Source organism: Borostomias antarcticus (genome assembly GCF_949987555.1).
Source record: "Borostomias antarcticus genome assembly, chromosome: 8".
Classification (NCBI taxonomy): domain Eukaryota; kingdom Metazoa; phylum Chordata; class Actinopteri; order Stomiiformes; family Stomiidae; genus Borostomias; species Borostomias antarcticus.
In genome coordinates, this window is record NC_140241.1 from 19197825 (window position 1) to 19219862 (window position 22038).

The 22038-nt window shown below is 49.9% G+C and overlaps 1 protein-coding gene across 1 annotated transcript in view; it reads right to left on the bottom strand.

Annotated features, from left to right (window-relative positions):
• Positions 1-13748: 13748 nt before the first annotated feature.
• Positions 13749-22038, bottom strand: part of efna5a (ephrin-A5a) — a gene marked incomplete at both ends in the record, with an annotated part of 46787 nt that continues 38497 nt past the window's right edge. The window contains 4 exons of the mRNA XM_084442340.1: positions 13749-13873; positions 14614-14697; positions 14800-14865; positions 19327-19619. Of these exons, the coding sequence (XP_084298466.1) occupies positions 13749-13873; positions 14614-14697; positions 14800-14865; positions 19327-19619 (568 nt within the window). The remainder of the gene's footprint in view (positions 13874-14613; positions 14698-14799; positions 14866-19326; positions 19620-22038) is intronic.

A 22038-nucleotide genomic window follows, 5' to 3' on the forward strand; every position in this document is an offset into this window, starting at 1 on the left:
CAGAAAACCGTCCTGCAGGCTGCTGCACCATAATGTTATAAGAAAACAAGCTGCAAGATACTCAACACCTCCCTCCACACATCAGTTTACAGCAGCGTTGACACAAAAGGCTACGAAGCTAGTAACATTAGGTGCTTGATGTACAGTAGCTAATTAGCCTGTAGCTGGTAGTTAACAGATCATTCTCACAGGCTTATTTTCTAAGAATGGATGCCACTAACTTACTCACCCATGCTTTACATGTGCAGTGAGACTCCACGATTTTGCCCTGATGTCTTTGCCTTCCGCATAGATCACCTAGCATCAACTCTAATGCTGTCACCTGCTACATCCGAAATCCAAATCTCATGGATATATCCTTATTTAAAATAGTTCAGGCCTTTCTGCAGAATCTCTTCGACAAAGTAGTGGCATTTGGCAAATAACATACAGCAATATTGTCAGGAATCCTTGAAAGAATCGTCAGATATGTGCTGTTATGTGGACGTTTCAGTAAAGTGCTGCAAAGCTTGTGGGGCATAGCAACAGTAACTAGGGAGGGGGGGGACTTGCCGTCTGAATAGGTAAGGTCTGTTATTATATAGCCAAATGGGTACATATTAGTGAGTATTGGTGTGTGGGTAACGGACCGTAGAAGATAGTCAGCCATGTTAGACAAGCTGTCATGATCTAGATGAAGGTATAAGTTGAGTTCTGAACAAGTTCGCCATCTTGGAAATTACGTGCAAAGCGCTGATCTAGGAACCACCCATTCATGATGTTTACACCATCTGTTCTGTCTCTGCTTCTCAAAACAGAAGCGGGATGTAAACAGTGTAGCACTTAGCGATGACTTATATGAGGCAGGAAATACATTCAACATGTTTATTAGACCATAAGGACACACAGGCCTAATGTTTTGGGGGGAGAAAATTTGAATGCAAACAAAGAACGAGTTTGTGGGCAACTGACTTTTGATGACTATGTCGACGATAGCTTAAAGGAGAATTCAAGTCTATGATTTTGTTGCCTCTAAACACATGTAATATGTGTCTTGTTTCCAAGACACATATTAACTTAATTAACTAACTTAGACTCAATTGACCAGCATGCATTGCGCAAAACAGTTATCGGAGGAGGCGAACAGAGTCGGAATTCAGCAGAACAGCGGTAGCCATCATTATCTCTCGAGCGAACATTTGCCACTCAGAACATTTATCATACTCTGTATGTAGCTATATTTGCTATTGAAGAAAAACACAGACAATGATAAAATACTGAGCAGTTTGTGGATTCAAGGATTTGGCGGGAGTGAGTCTCCATCGGTTGCCAGAACACAACAAAAAGTCCAAAGAACTCAGATAAATGAAACATCTGTGCATTGGTTGTCATCTTTTGTGAGTGTGTGCGATCGCATATTTTTATAGGGTGGGCTAGAGCTAGAGGGTGAGCATGGTTAGAGCTAGAGGGTGAGCATGGCTAGAGCTAGAGGGTGAGCATGGCTAGAGCTAGAGGGTGAGCATGGTTAGAGCTAGAGGGTGAGCATGGTTAGAGCTAGAGGGTGAGCATGGTTAAAACTAGAGGGTGAGCATGGTTAGAGCTAGAGGGTGAGCATGGTTAGAGCTAGAGGGTGAGCATGGCTAGAGCTAGAGGGTGAGCAGGGCTAGAGCTAGAGGGTGAGCAGGGCTAGAGCTAGAGGGTGAGCATGGCTAGAGCTAGAGGGTGAGCATGGCTAGAGCTAGAGGGTGAGCATGGTTAGAGCTAGAGGGTGAGCATGGCTAGAGCTAGAGGGTGAGCATGGCTAGAGCTAGAGGGTTATCATGGTGCACGCGAGTCCCCGTCCTCCTAGACGTTTTGTTGTTGTTGTTTTTGTTGTCGTTATTTTGCTTCCGGGATGTGTTGACGCGTTTCGACGCAGCAAATCCCCAGAAGTGCATACTTCCTGAACATGCTTTGTATACATGGAGCAACTATAGTCAAGAAAACATTTTCTTTATTGTTGTGTGGGTGTCTAGTTGTTGAGCCATGTTGTTCTAGGGTGGAATTCTGCTTTAAGTGCTCTGTTAGATGTCTACTGTATGTCCATGAAAAACATTGACACCTGCAGTCAATAACTGATTGATTGATTGATTGATTGATTGATTGGTTAATTTAGTGTATTAAATGTAGATCTATCTTAAATGTAAATCTATCAAATTCATACCCACATTATTGCTTAAATGAAAACTGCCAAGGATAACACAAAAAAGCTGGCAGCTTATTTCCATTGTGGTGCTTTCTGGAGGGGGGGGGGTAAGGCAGCAGGTGTGTTTATAGACAACACAAACAACTCAACACATCTAGCATTCGACTATTACCACAACATTAGATCATTCATATATAATGCAATAGAACATCCTAGCGACCCTTCTAATCTCAAAACATCTACCCTTCCTCATCTGTTCTATTCTCATCATTGATCACCTCTAAGCCATGTTTTCAGACATATCTTGAATTTATTAGCGTTTCTTGTTTTCAGCTCTCCAGGCAGACTGTTCCAAAGCACTGCAGCTGGGTATGAAAAGGCTTCCTTACCTCTACAGCTTCTGAACCTAACGGGCACTAGGTCTGTGGAGCACACATGGGTATCCCTGACACGTTTAAAATAAATACTAACATATCTTGGTACTTCTCCAGTATCCTGTGGACTTGGCCCAACTGAATCTGTTTTACTCTATCTTCTACTTTGAGCCATTTCAGAGTCGTAGTGAGAAGGCTCAAGGTGACGAGTTGGTAGCCTAATTAGCTTGTTTTGCCATGTTTGCAGTTTATTTTTTAAAGCTCCGGGGACACTACTGTACCAGGAGCAACAGTCAGTCAAAGAGACACTGAATCAAAGCTCCTGCACGTTTTATCATGGTCGCTTGATGTAGAAATCTGGTTTTATCTGGCTAGGAATCTAATCCTGTTGTTAATCTTGGTGAGAATTTATTGTGCCATACTCTCTCCTGATAGATTATAATACAGAACACAGGTAGTTCACAGCCTGATAGATTATAATCCAGAACACAGGTAGTTCACAGCCTGATAGATTATAATCCAGAACACAGGTAGTTCACAGCCTGATAGATTATAATCCAGGTAGTTCCCAGCCTCCTTCTCTGAACTGTGTGTGTCTCCTACTAAACCAGGGATTATCTTAATCTCACCTTGGTCCCAAATACAACGGACTCTGTCTTCCCCATGTGAAGAGACTTCGTCCCCTAACCGGTGACCTCTGACCCTCTGGAGTTCTGCTGTCAGTATTTGTTCTGCAACACGTTTGTCTCTGTGGGGAACTAGCAGGGTCACATGAGCAAGCTGCTTTAAGGTCACTGATGGACAGGAGGAAGAAAAGTGGTCCCAGAAGAAAAACAAAGAACGAGTTTACAATGAAATTGCATTGGCTTTAAGGCTTTGCTTCCACAGGTTTGTGGGCAATTGACTTTTGGCGTCTACTGTATGTCTGTGATAACTTAAGAGCTCTAGATGTCTGCTGTATGTCCCTGAAAAACATTGACACCTGCGGCCAGCGACCACCTAAAGGTCAGGGGTCAGGGTGGAGCCGCAGCGCGGGGAGAAAGTAGTCCCGGCTCGTTTCCGTGACGAGGTGCAAGCTGTTCTCATGAGATGGCATAACGAGGTACGGCTGCGAGCGGAGCCGCGATATCCGCCCATTAAACCAGATCCCGGGTTCGCCGGTGTCGTTAAAAGGCAGCTGCGTTTGCGTGGGTCAGGCCTGACGAGCGCTGGCTTCTGATAGCAGCTCAGGCTAATTGTGAACAGGCTCATTATATCTGATAAAGAGGAACATAAATCACAGAGAGAGGTTGACCCAGCGGCGGCCTCAGACGCTTGGCAGGGGGACGTCTCACCGGGGCCTCGTCTGAACGCCTAGGATCTCATTACGTCTGCGTCTTGACAACACGCCAACCGCATCTTTGATACACGCAGTGAGACCAGCTTTACATACTGCCTCTGTTCTGAGAGACCGGATGAAAGGAACTTGAGACCGCAGTGATACCAGATCCTCCTGGTGACTCAAAGACCCGTGGTGACTGGTGGTGGAGGAAGAGGGCTGGACGCCTTCCTCACTCACATGTAGGTCCATGAGAAAGCCTGTGTGGGCTGGCCGACATTCAGCGACGAGGAAGAGTCAGAGGTCGGGGATTGTCCAGAGAGAAACAGAGAGAGATTGTATTCAATGGAGGGTTTCACTAGATATTAAACATTTATTTGCTTTCTCCTTCATATGCGATCTCCTGAGTTGTGCTTGTGAACTGTTGCCCATCCCAGAGCTAGATGGTCGTTGGCGGTAGCAGTTGGGGCGCAAACCAGGGGAAACATATTAAGGGGCTCATTTGTAGCTCATTTATGTGGAGACGGGAAACCAAACTGGCTCAGTATTACACTGGGATCCTGGAAATACCTATTGGATTATTTACTAATTTTCAGTTTCCTGAACAGATACAAATAGATCATGTTGAGTTTCATGAATGCACATTTTATTATGTGTCATGGGATGTGAATTAGAGGGGAAAAACATTTTACTGGTTTTAGAGACAGTGAAAAATATGAAGTGGAAAACTCAACGTACCCTTGGTTGAGTTGATCTGGAAAGTCTTTTCCAGAGTTGTGGTGAGAGTGTGTGTGTCTGTGTGTGTGTGTGTGGGGGGGGGGGATCTTGTGGGAGAATTGTGGTGAGTGGGAGGGTCTTTGTGGGAGTATATTCGTGAGGATATGCATGACCTCTGAACTCCACACACTGCCTGTCTGCAAGCCAGACCAGCAGACAGGGTATTCATCTCTCTCTCTCCTCACTCTCTCTCTCTCCTCACTCTCTCTCTCTCTAATATTACGTAGCCTAGCCACGACGCCCAGGCTGGCTAACCAGGCTAATATTACGTAGCCTAGCCAAGACGCCTCAGGCTGGCTAACCAGGCTAATACTACGTAGCCTAGCCACGACGCCCCAGGCTGGCTAACCAGGCTAATATTACGTAGTCTAGCCACGACGCCCCAGGCTGGCTAACCAGGCTGATATTACGTAGCTTAGTCACGACGCCCAGGCTGCCTAACCAGGCTAATATTACGTAGTCTAGCCACGACGCCCCAGGCTGGCTAACCAGGATAATATTACGTAGCCTAGCCACGACGCCCAAGGCTGGCTAACCAGGCTAATATTACGTAGCTTAGCCACGACGCCCCAGGCTGGCTAACCAGGCTAATATTACGTAGCTTAGCCACGACGCCCCAGGCTGGCTAACCAGGCTAATATTACGTAGCCTAGCCACGACACCCCAGGCTGGCTAACCAGGCCAATATAACGTAGCCTAGCCACGACGCCCCAGGCTGGCTAACCAGGCTAATATTACGTAGCCTAGCCACGACGCCCCAGGCTGGGCCGGAGCTCACATGGGAAAAGCCGCCTGCCTCTTCTAAACAGGGGCTCTGGCCAGGTGTCGCCAAACTGCAAAGCTATGCTAATTAACCGGGCAATAAAAACATGCACCCCAATTAACAAAGAACAGGCATATAAAAGACAGGAATGTCAAACACTGGGAGGTCACTTGAATTCCAGCACACAAAGGAAGGAATGCAGGACTTATAGAGGGTGCGTCTGTGTGTGTGTGTGTGTGTGTGTGTGTGTGTGTGTGTGTGTTTGTGCAGTCAAGTTTAACTAAATGAACTGCAGAGTTCATTTAGCTTCAGAATATTCCACACCACCAAGTGTCGACCATTTATATTCTAATGACACCCTCAACTCACTGTACACTCACACACCACATCAAACACCGATCACCCAGACTGTCCCCAGACTGTCCACAGACTGTCCACAGACTGTCCCTGTTACTGTTGGACTTGTTCTGTCTAGATAGAAACTGTTTCCTCAGTGATTAAAATGTGTTGTGGTGCTGTTCTGTCTGTGAGCCAGCTCCTGGGATGTGTGTGTGTGTGTGTGTGTGTGTGTGTGTGTGTGTGTGTTTGCTTGTGTGCGTGTGTGTGTGTGTGTGTGTGCGTGTGTGCGTGTGTGCGTGTGTGTTGTGTCTGGCTCCCTGGGTGTTGGGCTGGGAGGAACACCTGCTGGTCGAGCCCGGAGGTCTCTGCTATCCCATGAGCCCTGGCGTGCGTAACAGCAGGAGCTGTTGTGGTTGTGTAACCGTGAGTTACTGTAATTTCTCTGCTCAAGGCGATGGTGGTAACTACAGTAGTGCAGGCTCATTGTGTTATGAAGACTAACAAACAACCACACAAAACACGCTTTTGTTACCGTGGGAAACAGAAAGAAGAAGCCACCCAGATACAAGGCTAGAGCTGGTTCTGCCTGCCCCAACACGAGTCTGTCTGAAATATAGATCTGCCCATTCAACTATAGATCTGCCCATTCGAATATAGATCTGCCCATTCAACTATTGATCTGCCCATTCAAATATAGATCTGCCCATTCAACTATACTGTAGATCTGCCCATTCAAATATAGATCTGCCCATTCAACTATTGATCTGCCCATTCAAATATAGATCTGCCCATTCAAATATAGATCTGCCCATTCAACTGGACCCTAGTCAGTTAGAGAGCACTATTCTCCGTTTCCCCTGGCCCAGTCCCTCTTTCACTCTCTCTCTCTCTCTCTCTCCCTCTCTCTCTCTCCCTCTCTCTCTCTCTCTCTCTCTCTCTCTCTTTCAGAAATCCCATTCAGCTCCAGGCCAGAGAGAAGAGCGAAGCATGAATAGACTAAAACTCAAACTCCACTCCATCTTATTTATAGAGTTTTGAGTGGAGATGCAGATGGCCTACATAAAACTGAATAGGGCTTCATTTCAGTAATGGGGCCTAAAATTGCCCAGTGAGCCATTGTGAGATCTCTTATGTGAAGTCCTGTATTATGTCCATCGCTAGCGACATACAGTACAGAGTGCTATGGCAATATGATGGTTTTAGACCTGGCTTTCTCATAAGAGTCTGTCTCTTTGCCAAAAAGGAGCAAAGTTTAAGTCTATAGAAGACATGATATGATCGTTCGGACGGTTATATTACATCCTATTCCTCAACTCACTTGGTTCAGGTCTGTCACTGGATCCCATCTGTTGGAGCCATCAACCGAATAGAAACGGATAGAGATGAATGAGAGAGAAGTGATTCAAATGCAGGTAGATCTGATGAGCTTCCCTGTCCAGAGCTAATTAACCAGCCACAGGAGGTGTCCTTAAGATGGAATAGGATTGGGATATTAAGCACTAAAAGCAGGATTGTGAATTGGGAGACGTCAAATGAACGACAGGCTGATCTGTTATTATATTCTACCATCTCACTTTGGTCTTCACATCCGAATTTGCAGCTTTCATTATAACTTTGTTCTCTTTCCATGCACACACGCACGCACACACACACACACACACACACACACACACACACACACACACACACACACCCCTATACACAAGCACACATACGGACACTCACACACACACACACACACACACACACACACACACACACACACACACACACACACACACACATACCCCTACACACAAACACACACACCTACACACACGCACACACACACGCACACACACATACACACACACACACACACACTACACTGTCTCCCAGATATCTCCCAACTATCTCCCAGACTAAACATCAAGCAGACTCACTTCCTGTTCTTGACATTTCTCAAGGTGGCAGGTGTGTTCAGGTGTGTTCAGGTTTGTTCAGGTTTGTTCAGGACTGTGAGAGCGCTCGCTACAGATGGAGAAACAGACAGAAAACAGCTTCTAGGCTTCTGACCGTCTCCTCTCCATCCCCTCCTCCTCCATCCCTCTCTCCTTCTCCTCCTCCATCCTTCTCTCCATCCTTCTCTACCTTCTCCTCCATCCCTCTCTCCCTCTCCTCCTTCATCCCTCTCTCCCTCTCCTCCTCCATCCCTCTCTCCCTCTCCTCCTCCATCCCTCTTTCCCTCTCCTCCATCCTTCTCTCCCTCCTCCTCCATCCTTCTCTCCCTCCTCCATCCCTCTCTCTCTCTGTCTCTCTCTCTGTGGTGGTTGGTATTTAATAACGCTGATGGTAAACCCAGGCTTACTCAGATCCTATCAAATAAAGCGTACACCACACACACTCTCAGGGGATGCAGGGAAAACATATCCTTCTGTATTAATCACTGCTGCTCGTTGTCAACGTTGATCCACGGAACAGCAAAAGCATAAATCTCTCTGACTAAGCCTGTTACAGAGAACAAGGCACCGGATTTAACCACCTTAATCACCTTATGATGAGAGTATGAAATATATGATCCCTTCGCCTGATTGGCTCCAAGGCCGAGGCACAGTAGGCCCCCCTGCTTATAGATAGAAACCTACCGGCACGCTAGCTGGCTAGCAGGATGTTAGCGCTGGCTAGCAGGATGTTAGCGCTGGCTAGCAGGATGTTAGCGCTGGTTAGCAGGATGTTAGCGCTGGCTAACAGGATGTTAGCACACAGACTGTATGGAAACGGCTGGGAGGAGGCTCACTCATGGCTCTGCTACAAGTGAATGGCGATCTGTCTTCCTGTTAGCACACCAGACCACAGACCACAGGACTGTCTGAGAATAGCAGTGTGTGTGTGTGTGTGGGGAGGGGGGGTCAGGGCTCAGATGAAGGTAGGCTTCGGTGTCGCTGGCTAGGGAGAGGAGGGGAAGGTCACAGAAGCCCAGCTCTCTCACAAACCCTGTACTGCTCCTCTCTCTTTCACCCCCAAAAATATTTTTCCTCCAACTGTGATTTCAATCCTGACTCCAGCAGAGAACTGTTTTGCTACCATGTCTTATCAATGAGAAAAACACAGGATGTTACACTCTGTACTGGCTCTGTAGTTTAGAAAGCCCTGCTCCTGACCCTCGCTGGTCGGCTGTCTCCCATGGTCCCTGTTACGACGTAGTCTGAACGTCTAGCGAGGCGTATAAAGCCCTCTGCTAGTTTAACAGGAAGGTACTGGATATTTGAGATGGAAACTATGACGCTGTTTGTTAAAAATGTCAATGTTGAATTAAGGTGCTACCCCTACAAAAAGGGATGAGAGGGAGAGAGAGAGAGGGAGAGACAGAGAGGGAGAGACAGAGAGAGGGAGAGAGAGAGACCGAGGGGGAGAGAGAGAGAGGGAGGGAGAGAGGGAGAGAGAGACAGAGAGAGGGAGAGACCGAGGGGGAGAGAGAGAGAGGGAGAGAGAGGGAGGGAGAGAGAGGAGAGAGAGAGAGAGGGAGAGAGAGCGAGGGAGGGAGAGAGGGAGAGAGAGAGAGAGGGAGAGAGAGAGGGAGAGAATGGAAGAGAGATAGTCAGAAAGGGAGAGGAAAGAGAACGGTAGTTCCTTCAGAGCAGTGCAGGTTTCAGCAAGATGGACTGAAGTTGTTCCGTCTCTCTGTTTGTGAATGAACTTCATCTTAAAGACAGCTGTTCTCTCTGTTCTCCCTGTTCTCTCTGTTCTATCTGCTCTCCCTGTTCTCTGTTCTCCTGGTGGAAGGTCGTAATCATACATATCTGAATGATGCACAATACAAAACAATACGATGCACAAAAAACTGCTCACTGACAGTTGTGAAGAACAAAGAACGATGCATCTTTTTTGATTGGCCATCATTTCACAAAGCAAACAGGATTTCATTAGCATAACGAGGAATAAAGAAAGACTCCACAGACGATGATTACAACAATGACAAGTAACTTTTATTAAATCTTTTTTTGTGTTTTTGTTTTGTTAGTTAGTCATAGCTGCTCCAACGTGTATTTACAAACAATGGCCTCTGTATGAAATACATTTCAGAAAATTCTGGAGAGGAGAGTTGGACCAGTACAAGAGGAGGGAGAGGGGGTCGGAGAGGAGGACAGGGGTGTACAGGGGTCGGGGCTACAGGACAGGGGGCACAGTGGTGTCAGGTTTAGGCGACAAGGTACTAAAGCCAGCTGAACAGCTCCACTCAATAACAGAATCTCTGTCCTCCTTGTCAGTTATAGAACATGGGACTCAAGTTAGCCAACATCTGCCAGCTTCCTAAAAGACACTGTGATATGAACAGAAACCCAACAACATTGACTGAGCTTTACAAAAAAATAGACATTGCATCTCCTGGATTGAGTCCAGAGCTCCCAGGCCGGTCCAGACGGTATCATGGTGTGTAGAACTACAGCTGTGAAGATTAGGAGACCACAAGAACAAGAACCAACTGTGTACAAAGACTCAGAACATTAGGCACCTATATGACATCGGATACAAACAACTACTAAATACAAAAGTCTGGTGAGAGAGGGAGGGCTGACTCCTGGGTGGCGGGCGGGGTAGCGCGCGTTCCTCCGATGGTAGGGCCCTCTCTGGGGGGTAGCGCGCGTTCCTCCGATGGTAGGGCCCTCTCTGGGGGGTAGGGCGCGTTCCTCCGATGGTAGGGCCCTTTCTGGGGGGTAGCGCGCGTTCCTCCGATGGTAGGGCCCTCTCTGGGGGGTAGCGCACCTCTGATGGTAGGGCCCTCTCTGGGGGGTAGCGCACCTCTGATGGTAGGGCCCTCTCTGGGGGGTAGCGCACCTCTGATGGTAGGGCCCTCTCTGGGGGGTAGCACACCTCTGATGGTAGGGCCCTTTCTGGGGGGTAGCACACCTCTGATGGTAGGGCCCTTTCTGGAGGGTAGCGCGCGTTCCTCCGATGGTAGGGCGCTTTCTGGGGGTAGCGCACCTCCGATGGTAGGGCCCTTTCTGGGGGGTAGCGCACCTCCGATGGTAGGGCCCTTTCTGGGGGGTAGCGCGCGTTCCTCCGATGGTAGGGCCCTTTCTGGGGGTAGCGCACCTCCGATGGTAGGGCCCTTTCTGGGGGTAGCGCACCTCCGATGGTAGGGCCCTCTCTGGGGGTAGCGCATCTCCGATGGTAGGGCCCTTTCTGGGGGCTCCACCTCAACGCACGCTGTTGGTTTGAGACAGGTCTGCGCGCCAAGCGGAGACAGACTGGCCACGGTGTTTGGTGGTCTGGGAAATGACAGACTGCCACGGTGATCCTGTTCCTCATAGAAAATACATAGAAAAAATGAAACTAACAAATATTGACTCTTGTTAAGAAGGTTAACAATGTTTCTCGGCTAACTCTGTCTGTCCTTCCAAGTGGTGTGAAAACAAAAAAACTATACATTATATAGACTACAGCTGGATACACAGTATCCATGAAACAAAACAGAATTTAATTTCCCAGTGTTGACTGGCTGAAGAGAATGATGTCATTGACCATGAATTTACCTATGGAGCTGAAAAACCGACAGATCCCAATATGTGAGCTGGTGCTTCCAGCGCCAGAACAGTTCAGTCCCGTTAGAGAGGTTCTGTCGTTGACCCACGTGATGCGCTGGGGAGGGGAGGGAGGGACTGAGACCGGATCCACCCTCTTCCTGGATTTCACAACCCATGACTATCGATCTGAGCTGCTCCGCTGCTGATAGAGTTACCCCGGGGTGAACAGGACACCCTCGCTCCCTCCCTCTCTCTCTCCTGCTGATCTTACCCCGGGGTGAACAGGACACCCTCCCTCCCTCCCTCTCTTTCTCCTGCTGATCTTACCCGGGGGCTGAATAGGACACCGGGAAGGCTCCCTCTCTCTCTCTCCCTGTCCCTCTCTCTCCCTGTCCCTCTCTCTCTCTCCCTGTCCCTCTCTCTCTCCCTCTCTCTCTCCCCCCCTCTCTCTCCCTGTCTGGTGGTCGATTCTTCATTCCAGAAATAGCCATCACGCGGCCCCCCAGTCAGTTCACACAACATCAAAGAGCGCTGTTTAATCACGCCTGAGCCCCAGCTGCTACAGGGGGCCCTGCCTTCACCAGCGCTACCACAACCTCCCAGCAATGCTACCACAACCTCCCAGCAACACTACCACAACCTCCCAGCAACGCTACCACAACCTCCCAGCAACGCTACCACAACCTCCCAGCAACACTACCACAACCTCCCAGCAACGCTACCACAACCTCCCAGCAACACTACCACAACCTCCCATCAACGCTACCACAACCTCCCAGCAACGCTACCACAACATCCCAGCAACACTGGGACAACCTCTCAGCAACACTGGGACAACCTCCCAGCAACATTGGGACAACCTCTCAGCAACATTGGGACAACCTCTCAGCAACATTGGGACAACCTCTCAGCAACATTGGGACCTGTGGGTTGGTTGAACACCATGTTCACCAGTTAAGGAAACGTGCTGTTTGTCTGAGGGAGACCTCTATGAAAACGACTAACAACTCAATCAAACTGCTTTAATTGATGTTAGTAATGGCGTCATCCCTGAAATCTGCCTGGAATCCGTATGTACATAATTGTAGTATTGTAACGTTTATGTCAGTGAATAATAGAAAAAGTCAGAATAGTGACTGGTAAAATGGGCTAATAATGTGTACATTATGAAACACTGTTAAAACACACATTCAAATATACAACGTTCCTACACCCTGACGACACACCACACACTCTCTGGCCTTCTCCCTGAGGTCTGTTTGACAAAACAACCCAATTCATCTGAAATCCAAAATCACATATTCAATGGGCACTATGAAATATGAACCGAATGTTCCAGAGAAAGAGAGAGAGTGTTTCTTAGTGGTGGGGTGTTTGTGACGTTGTCATGGTTACAGTAAGGGAACCAGAACAGTCATCGGAACCAGAGAGCACAAGAACGTAAAACAATAAATAGGAAAATACATTTGCCTGATAAAATACCACCTCAGCTCCTGTGCACCTCTCAAATATACACCCGTGTTGGCTGCTACGCTTGAATTACGTGATTCAGTTCAAAAATACATTAATCGATCGCTAATTCCCCTAACAGGACAAACTACACGAGTGCTTTTTTTTCTATTCGTAATTCATTTCAGAGAGCATTTTCCCTCCGTCTGAGTCATCAGATCTAACCCCATCACCTGGGAGGAACTTCTGATGGACTAAAACAGCCCAAGCCCCTCCCCTTGGAAACAGAGCGTCTCCAAGCAACAACCGTAGCTCCTTCTCCTATTGGCCAGTGTGTCCGCCAGCTTGAGCCGCGTTCGCTTTGTGATTGGCTGATCAGATCAGTCTCAATCTTTCTTTAAATTCTTGAGCGGTTGACCAGCGTCGGACGTCATCATGTTCTCAGTCCTGGTTCAGGAGAAAGGGCTCCTTCTCCAGCGATGCCTGTTCCTCTGATTCAGCTTATAGAAATGCATGAAAGTGTGTGTGTGTGTGTGTGTGGGGGGGTGTGTGTGGGGGGGGGTGTGTGTGTGTGTGTGTGTGAGGGGTGTGTGTGTGTGTGTGTCTGTTTCTGTATGTGCATGTCTATATACTGTGTGTTTATAACATGTATACTGTAGGAGTGTGTGTGTGGGGGTGTGTGTGTGCGTGTGTGTGTGAGGTGTGTGTGTGGGGTGTGTGTGTGCGTGTGTGTGTCTGTTTCTGTATGTGCATGTCTATATACTGTGTGTTTATAACATGTATACTGTAGGAGGGGAGACAAGCGGTCAAATTCAATGGTGTGTCATGTCCTTCAGATATCAAACTCCCCATGACACACAGAGATGGGCACCTGGGCCACCGTCCAATCTAATAGAGGTCCAGCTCTCCTCTCCTCTCCTCTCTACTAGGAGAGAGATTGTCTATTAAAAAGTGCTCCTTTTGGGGGGGGGGGGGGGGGGGGTGAGGGGATGGGGGGGCATGGTTGAGGGGCCTGTGGTCCAATCAGGACAGTCCTTAGTGTAGAAAGTCAGGCTGGGCGCTATAAAGACAAGATGGCGGCCAGGAGGAGCAGGGAGGAGCTGAGCAGGAGGCCGGGGGCGGGGACACGGCCCACCGCGCTGACCTCACCTCGGGAGGGCTCGGCAGACTCGTGACTGGTGTCATCTGGAGGGAGAGAGGGAGAGAGAGAGGGAGAGAGAGAGGAAGGGAAGGAGAGAGGGAGGGAGGGAGAGAGGGAGAGAGGGAGGGAGAGAGAGAAGGATGGAGGGAGGGAAGGAGGGAGAGAGGGAAGGAGGAAGGGAGGGAGAGAGAGAGGGAGAGAGAGAGAGAGAGGGATAGAGAGAGGGAGGGAAGGATGGAGGAAGGGAGGGAGAGAGAGAGGGAGAGAGGGAAGGATGGAGGGAAGGATGGAGGGAGTGATGGGGGATGGAGAGAGGGAAGGAGAGGGAGGAAGAGAGGCAGATTAGAATCTAAAGGAGAGCAGATATCATTGCTCACATGCGGAGAGAGACCGTAACATTATGGATGAAATGAAGAGGTGGTTTTGTCATTACATCAATTTAATTTCCTCTGTGACTGACGACCCCTTCTGTTTGAAGAATGGGACAATCTGAACATCTTTAGAAGTTAGTATCGGATTAGATCATTCGACACACACACTCTCACACACAGACTCTCTCTCTCACACACACGCACACACTTAGTCATGTGACTCCTTTGTGTCTACAATTGCCAGAGTTACTTCCTGTGCACCATACAACTGATGGTGTTTGGATGAACACCCAAACATCTTGTGTTTTAAGTATGTTTTTAGTCCAGTGTTTTTAAAAATAAATTATTTAAGAAAATGTTACTACCTGGATAAATGAATCTCCATAGACCACACAGACTACAATCATACAAACCTCTTGGTTCAAGGGAATTATCGACCCTCTCGCTGACGTCGTCAAACACCCGGTCGTGAACACTCACGGTCTTCACACAATTGTCTGCAACAAAAGACAAAAGAGGATTTATAGATGATGAGGTTTTAAACCGACACATTCAGAGCTTGTTGGTGGTTTTGTAACGACATGCTCCTAAAAACTTACTGGCTGGTCTGACAAACACTTTGAGTCGAAGGCAACTTCTTCTTCCGTTCTCGGCGATGGTGGAGGCTGTGAAAACATGAGAGATGTTTGAGCTCAGGAACGGGAACTGTGCTCCATGTGGGAAGTTATATAACAATATTGGTTTAGTTTCAATGAGGTCTAGGCAGACATAATAACAAACATAAGGGCTTTATGTTCTTCCAGCCTCATATTCAAAGACAAACGCATTCACTTAAAGACCTTCTTAAACCTGCATGTGATAATGGAACCCACATGGGAGAATTAGCCATGCAAATCACCACCTGAAGCTCATATACTGGCTACTGAGTGAGAGACATGTCTGCTAGCCTCAAATACCACGGTCACCTGTGTCTTTAACTTCCATTGGCTCCCGGTAACACATCTGCTGCTCCAACTTTGATTGGCCCAAAGTGTCTGTCAACACCTGCCTCACAAAGTTTTATTGGCTCCACATTTTGAACCATATCTGCAACAATGGAATGCTATTGGCTCCAGGTGAAATAAGTATCTGTGACTCAAGATTTGATTGGCTGGGGAGTCTGACTAGCACCTGCCACTCAGACAGAAGTAGCACAAACGTGTAACAACCGAGTCTATTGGCCCAGATGAACACAAGCACCTGTCTACAAGACAGCTTGTCTTCAAAGAGAACAAGACAGCACGTCTTCAAAAAGAACAAGACAGCACGTCTTCAAAAAGAACAAGACAGCACGTCTTCAAAAAGAACAGCAGTTGGGAGAGAGAGTTGAGACGGAGATCGGGTTCGTCTAAACTGACATGCCCTGAAGTCCTTCCATTGTCCCCTAGAGAGCCCTACTTCCTGTCTCTGCTCTTCCTGTCCTCAACCCCCCACTTGTCACTCCCAGAATGCTTTCTGGCCCTGCCTCGGCCCCACCCTCATTTCCTGTTGCCTGGGGGTCTCAATCTGCTCTTAATCTGACCATAGACCCTCCTTCCCCTCAAGACAGCCTCACAGCCTGCCCCTGTGTGTGTGCGTGTGTGCATGCGCGTGTGTGTGTGTGTGGGGGGGAGGGGGGGGGGGGGAGGGGTGTTTGTGTGTGAGAGAGAGAGAGAGAGAGAGAGAGAGTTTCTCTAAGGTGTCCTATATCCCCTCCCTTAGATGTTTCTCCATGTGATTGATACTTGTTCGACAGTAAATTCACAATAAAACGAGCCTTGTCAGTTTTTCCACCGGAGTAGACTGAGTTTCTCATTTCAAAGCACTTATCAGATTTAAGGGCGGCTATGAAACGAGATTAAAATCATCTCTAGAACTTGATGAGAGGTATATTGGAGCTGTGGTGGTGAAAGGGCTTGTCAGTCCAGGGACATCTGTCTGTGTCAGCGAGTATCGAGTAACTTACCTCACACAGGCTAGACCCAGCTCTTTCCCTGTCTGTCCGTCTGTCTGTCTGTCTGTCTGTCTGTCTGTCTGTCTGTCTGTCTGTCTGTCTGTCTGTCTGTCTGTCTGTCTGTCTGTCTGTCTGTCTGTCTGTCTCTCTGTCTGCCTGCCTGTCTGTCTGTCTGTCTCTGTCTGCCTGTCTGTCTCTGTCTGTCTGTCTGTCTCTGTCTGCCTGTCTGTCTCTGTCTGTCTGTCTGTCTGTCTGTCTGTCTGCCTGCCTGTCTCTTTCTCTGTCTGTCTGTGTCTGTCTGTCTGTCTGTCTGTCTGCCAGACACACTAAATGACTGCTACAAACTGGCGCACACACACACACACACACACACACACACACACACACACACACACACACACATACAGCACAGCACAGCACAGCAAAGCACAGACTACAAACCCAGACACACACACACATACACACAGCACAGACTACAAACCCAGACACACACACAGCACATATTACAAACCCAGACACACACACACACACAACACAGACTACAAACCCAGACACACACACACATACACACAGCACAGACTACAAACCCAGACACACACACACACACACAGCACAGACTACAAACCCAGACACACACACAGCACATATTACAAACCCAGACACACACACACACACAACACAGACTACAAACCCAGACACACACACACACACACACACACACACTGATACCAGACAGCGCACCAGGCTCAGATGATAACCTAAGGCTCTGGTCAGGGTGTGTGTTGTGTGAGTCGGGGTGTGTGTGGTCAGTGTGTGTGTGTGGTAAGTGTGTGTGTGTGGTCAGTGTGTGTGTGGTGTGAGTCGGGTGTGTGTGGTCAGTGTGTGGTGTGTGTGTGGTGTGTGTGTGTGGTGTGAGTCAGGGTGTGTGCTGTAAGTAGCAGGGGATCAGATGCTTCCCTCGTGATCATCACTTTATCTCCAGAACAGAAGAGGGGTCTTGGCCGGTGTGTGTGTGTGTGTGTGTGTGTGTGTGTGTGTGTGTGTGTGTGTGAAGCAGCGCTGAAGCTCGTCATTATCAGTGCAGATCAGCAGACTGAAGGGAAGGGCCAGGCGCTCGTTTGAAGCAGGGGGGCTTTGCTTCAGACGGGACGCTCTGGGACCGGGAGCGCCAGACCCTCCACCGTCTCCCCACAAAATTGGATTTCTATCCCCCGAGATTAGGATCAGCCCCCCGCCCCCCGCCCACTCTATTAGAAAAACATGCAGCGCCCTAAGCCCGGGTTCACATCCAGCCATCAGACTACAGTGACCTTTGACCCTCCACGGCCGTCCTTTCTGATCCCCCCCCCCCCCCCCCCCGATGGCTTCCCGCCGGCGTCGGACCGGCCCGGACCCCTCCACAGGTGTCGTCCGTTTGATTTAGACGCCCAAGCCCCGCCCCGTTCGCCTGGGGGGCGCGGTGACAAAGAAGCGTCTGTCCTCAGCTCTGTAACCAGACGACACCAGACCCCGGAGATATGGACGTTCTCATTGTGAGCTGAGACGTTCCCCAGCGGTTCTACACAGTATCACCCTATCCCCTATGTTTCCCTTTTGTGAGGCTCGATGCTGAGTCAACGCCAGAGTCAACGCCAGCAGCCCCCGACACCCAGATCCTGCTGATAACCTGACATGGTTTACTGTAAGATAACAAGCCTGTCTGGAACGAACCAACGGCTGGGGACAAAAGTTCAGCGGATGATGATGGCTGGATGATGAAGGCTGGATGATGATGGCTGGGTGTTACTGTACACCTTGGTATTCTCCCCCAGGGTCTCAGCGCCAGAAGGGCGTTTGCTTCTTCGACATGTCGTCAGCAAAAAACAGGCTTCTTTGTGATCAAATCCCCACTGGTGAATCACAACACTGACTCACTGACACAGAAGCCTTCTGGCTGTAATATGGACGTATTATGGACTACTGGTGTCTCTCTGTCATGACTCTTTCTGTCTGTACTGTATTCAGCTCTCTCAGTGTCTCTCTTGTCTCTCTCTGCTGTAACCCAGGACTGGATGAGCAGCTACTGGGTGATCTCCCTCCCAACAGAGATCCATCTTTACATTTATATACTTTATATCTGCACATTAGACAGAGCCTACCCGTTACCACACGGTACGCACGCACGCACGCACACACACACAGAAGCTTCCAACAAACTTCCAATAACATCCTGGTGGGTCAGATCAGGACAGATCACAGATCAGGACAGATCACAGATCAGGACAGATCATAGATCACAGATCAGGACAGATCACAGATCACAGATCAGGACAGATCAGGACAGATCAGGTCGACAGGGGCCAATTCATCTGGCATCTTTCTCCTGAATCACATGACGTGGGTTTGAGGTCCGTGTGGGGAGGCAGAGGGGAGGAGGGGCAGTGGGGAGGAGGTGCAGAGGGGAGGAGGTGCAGAGGGGAGGAGGTGCTGTGGGGAGGAGGTGCAGAGGGGAGGAGGTGCTGTGGGGAGAAGGTGAAGAGGGGAGGAGGTGCAGTGGGGAGGAGGGGCAGAGAGGAGGAGGTACAGAGAGGAGGTGGAGAGGGGAGGAGGTGCTGTGTGGGGAGGCAGAGGGGAGGAGGGGCAGTGGGAGGTGCTGTTGGGAGGAGGTGCTGTGTCTTATTTAGTCTCCCCCCTGCTCCCCACAGGTCTCTGACTCCACTTGTAAAAACATGGCTTCCCAGATGCTTGTTTTCTAGAGCTTCTCACGCGCGGGAGAAAGCTGAGCCGGACCACGCAGCTACAAAGACTCCTCAGAAGGAGGAGACCACGGGACTGGAGACGCTGCCTCCCCCAGGCACATGTTTGGGTTTTGGGCCTCTTTGCCAGGACTTGCAAAACAACATTCTACTTTAGTATTGTTTTTCCCCACAACTCCATGCCTGCCATTGAATGATTGTCCTCAAATAATACTGTTTTATATCATCAAAAGCATATTGCGCTTTGAGCGTGTGGACCCAGAACTCTCCGGTAATGGATATTTTCATGCTGACACAGTATGCATGAGCCTTTATGAAGAACATTCCTCTATCATATTTCACAGTTCTACAAACAACAGAGTTCTTCTAGAGATTAAAGGATGTGTGGTGGTTTCTGGTGCCGGAGGTCTCATACTCACAGATATAGTAGTACTCTCTACCGGGCCGGAACTCGAACCCCAGGGAGAACGGGGTGAAGAGCTGGAACTTCTCGGAGAACTTGAGGGGCCCGTTGGGGGAGTGCGGCCGGTTGCACTCCCAGCGCTTGAAGCCCTTGGCCGTGTGGTCACAGGAGCTGTAGCCGTCGTAGTTGACCATGTAGAGGACGTAGTGCTCGGCCCGCTCCTCGGGGACAGAGTCCAGGTAGTGAGGACAGAAGACGTCCAGGTAGTCGTTTATACACACGTCGATGTGGTAGTCACCCCTGTAGAACCTGTAGAGGGAGGTCAGAGGTCACAGGTCAGAGGGCGCTTCAAGCCTAATGGACACCGTTGAGGATTCAAGGTCTTATATAATTGATAGTATTAACACGCGTCCTTCAACTGTTTAATATGACAGGTTGAGTGTGAGTAAGAGCTCCAATATGTGGCTTCCATACTGATACAGTAAATACCCATGTCACATCTGTGAGCACTTCATGACCAGAAGGAGTGATTCTGTAGGTATCTCTCTGAGCAGGGCCGTATTGTAGGTATCTCTCCGAGCAGGGCCATACTGTAGGTATCTCTACGAGCAGGGCCATACTATAGGTATCTCTCTGAGCAGGGCCATACTGTAGACTGGAGAAACAGTTAACAGATGTGTTCTGAACCTCTGAGTGACAGACAGACCGACTGCACATCTACCGAACGCGCATCTATGTCCTCTGGTGCTGTTCGCTGGATCTTATCGTCATTCTCAATCATCTCAGCGATCGCTGGGAAGCAGCACCACAACCCCCCCAGAGAAACGGCCTCTAGTCACAGCTCCGCAGCCTTACTGTACATCAGCGCTAGTCCTGGGTGGCAATGACTCATGCAAGTGTTGAAATTAAAGTCTCCAGCTCTAAAGTCCTAATCCCCTGGTTAGCACGGGCCTTTTTGGCAGCTCTGAGGACCCCCCCGAAGAAGGAGATTTTCATTAGTCCAATATGACGAGCTAAGGCAGGAGCCCCCGGTGGAAATCTGGAAGGCTGGGAAAATGTTTTTCCTCCAGCCCCGTCTGAAAGAGATCCGTCGGCGATGGTGGGCGCCGTGGCGGCGTGCTGCGAAGGAAGCGCCCAGGCGGACGGAGACGCCAGGTCCTCATTCCTGCGGAGCCGTTTTGGAAACGCATATTCCCACCGGCGTCGCGTGACGCTGCTCCGCCCACGCTGTTCGGGGAGACGGATCGGGCTCGGCCGGTCGGCTGCCAGAGGATAATGGCCCTGGGTTCGGTGTCACTGACATGCTGAGGATGTCTTCAGAGCCGGCACCTCGGTTCCCTGACCCAGGCCCGGGGGGGGGGCACGCTGTGCTCCGATGATCTGATACGGGGGTGGATTCACTCACACTCTTTGTGGGGGGGGGAAGTTCGCACGGATGAACGGACACTCTGCTGGCCCTGGGTCAGGTGTCCCGCCAACTGTCTACACCCTCCAGGGAGGTGGAGGAGGGCTAGGGGCTGATCTGGGGTCAGGTGAGAGGGAGGGAAGGCGCTAGGAGGTGTGAGGGTGCGTGTTCCCCGGGCCCTGCTGGGGGTATCGGGTTGTCATTATATGGATTGCAAATGTGCTCCAGGATTAGTGACGGCCCTACTGGGTTTGAGGAGGCCACGGAGGAGAGTGTGTGTGTGCGTGGGAGGAGAGTGTGTGTGTGTGTGTGTGTGTGTGTGTGAGTGTGTTCTATATCCATGTGTATGCGTCTGATTCGTCAACTAAACTCTCATCGTTTCCTCTCTAATTATGGCCTTGGTCAAACATGAAACCAAAGCCCAGTTTTCTCTCTCTCAAAGTCCCCCTTTTCTCAAGCTCCAGATGAGTACTTTGGCTCCAGGCAGACACAGCGTGGCCTCTCTCTCTCTCTCTCTCCCCCCCCCCCTCTCTCTCTGTCTCTCTCTCTCTCCCCCTCTCTCTCTCTCTGTCTGTCTGTCTCTCTCTCTCTCTGTCTGTCTCTCTCTCTCTATCTCAGTCTCCCACTGATACCAGAGCTGACGGGGGACAGGGGGGGGGGGGGTATGGACTGCGCGTCTCCCCGGCCGGGGTATCACTTCCTCAGCCTGCAGCCTGGGAGAGCTCCCCCCTCACCTCTCAAACCCGGGAGTACCTGTGGCTGCTCTCGCCTGTCACTCAAACCTGATCCCACCTCCGGCGCCAAAAATTCAGATTAGCGGGGATTACGGGAGAGCAGCGTTCGGGCCGACGTCCGTCTGGCTCCAACCGAGGGATGCAGAGCGGGCAGCTTTCTGAGCACAAAGGCAGGAAGGAGGAGCTAGGAGGAGGAGGAGCAGGGAGAAGGAGGAGCAGGGAGGAGGAGCTGGGAGGAGGAGGAGCAGGGAGGAGGAGCTGGGAGGAGGAGATGGGAGGAGGAGCTGGAAGGAGGAGCAGGGAGGAGGAGCTGGAAGGAGGAGCAGGGAGGAGGAGGAGCAGGGAGAAGGAGGAGCAGGGAGGAGGAGCTGGGAGGAGGAGATGGGAGGAGGAGCTGGAAGGAGGAGCAGGGAGGAGGAGCTGGAAGGAGGAGCAGGGAGGAGGAGCTGGGAGGAAGAGGAGCAGGGAGGAAGAGCTGGGAGGAGGAGCGGAGAGAAGAGCTGAGAGATCCTCACAGGATGAGGAGGCTCCCAGTGAGCAGCCTCACACACACAGAGAGAGTGATAATAATCATCTGAACCAGGACAGG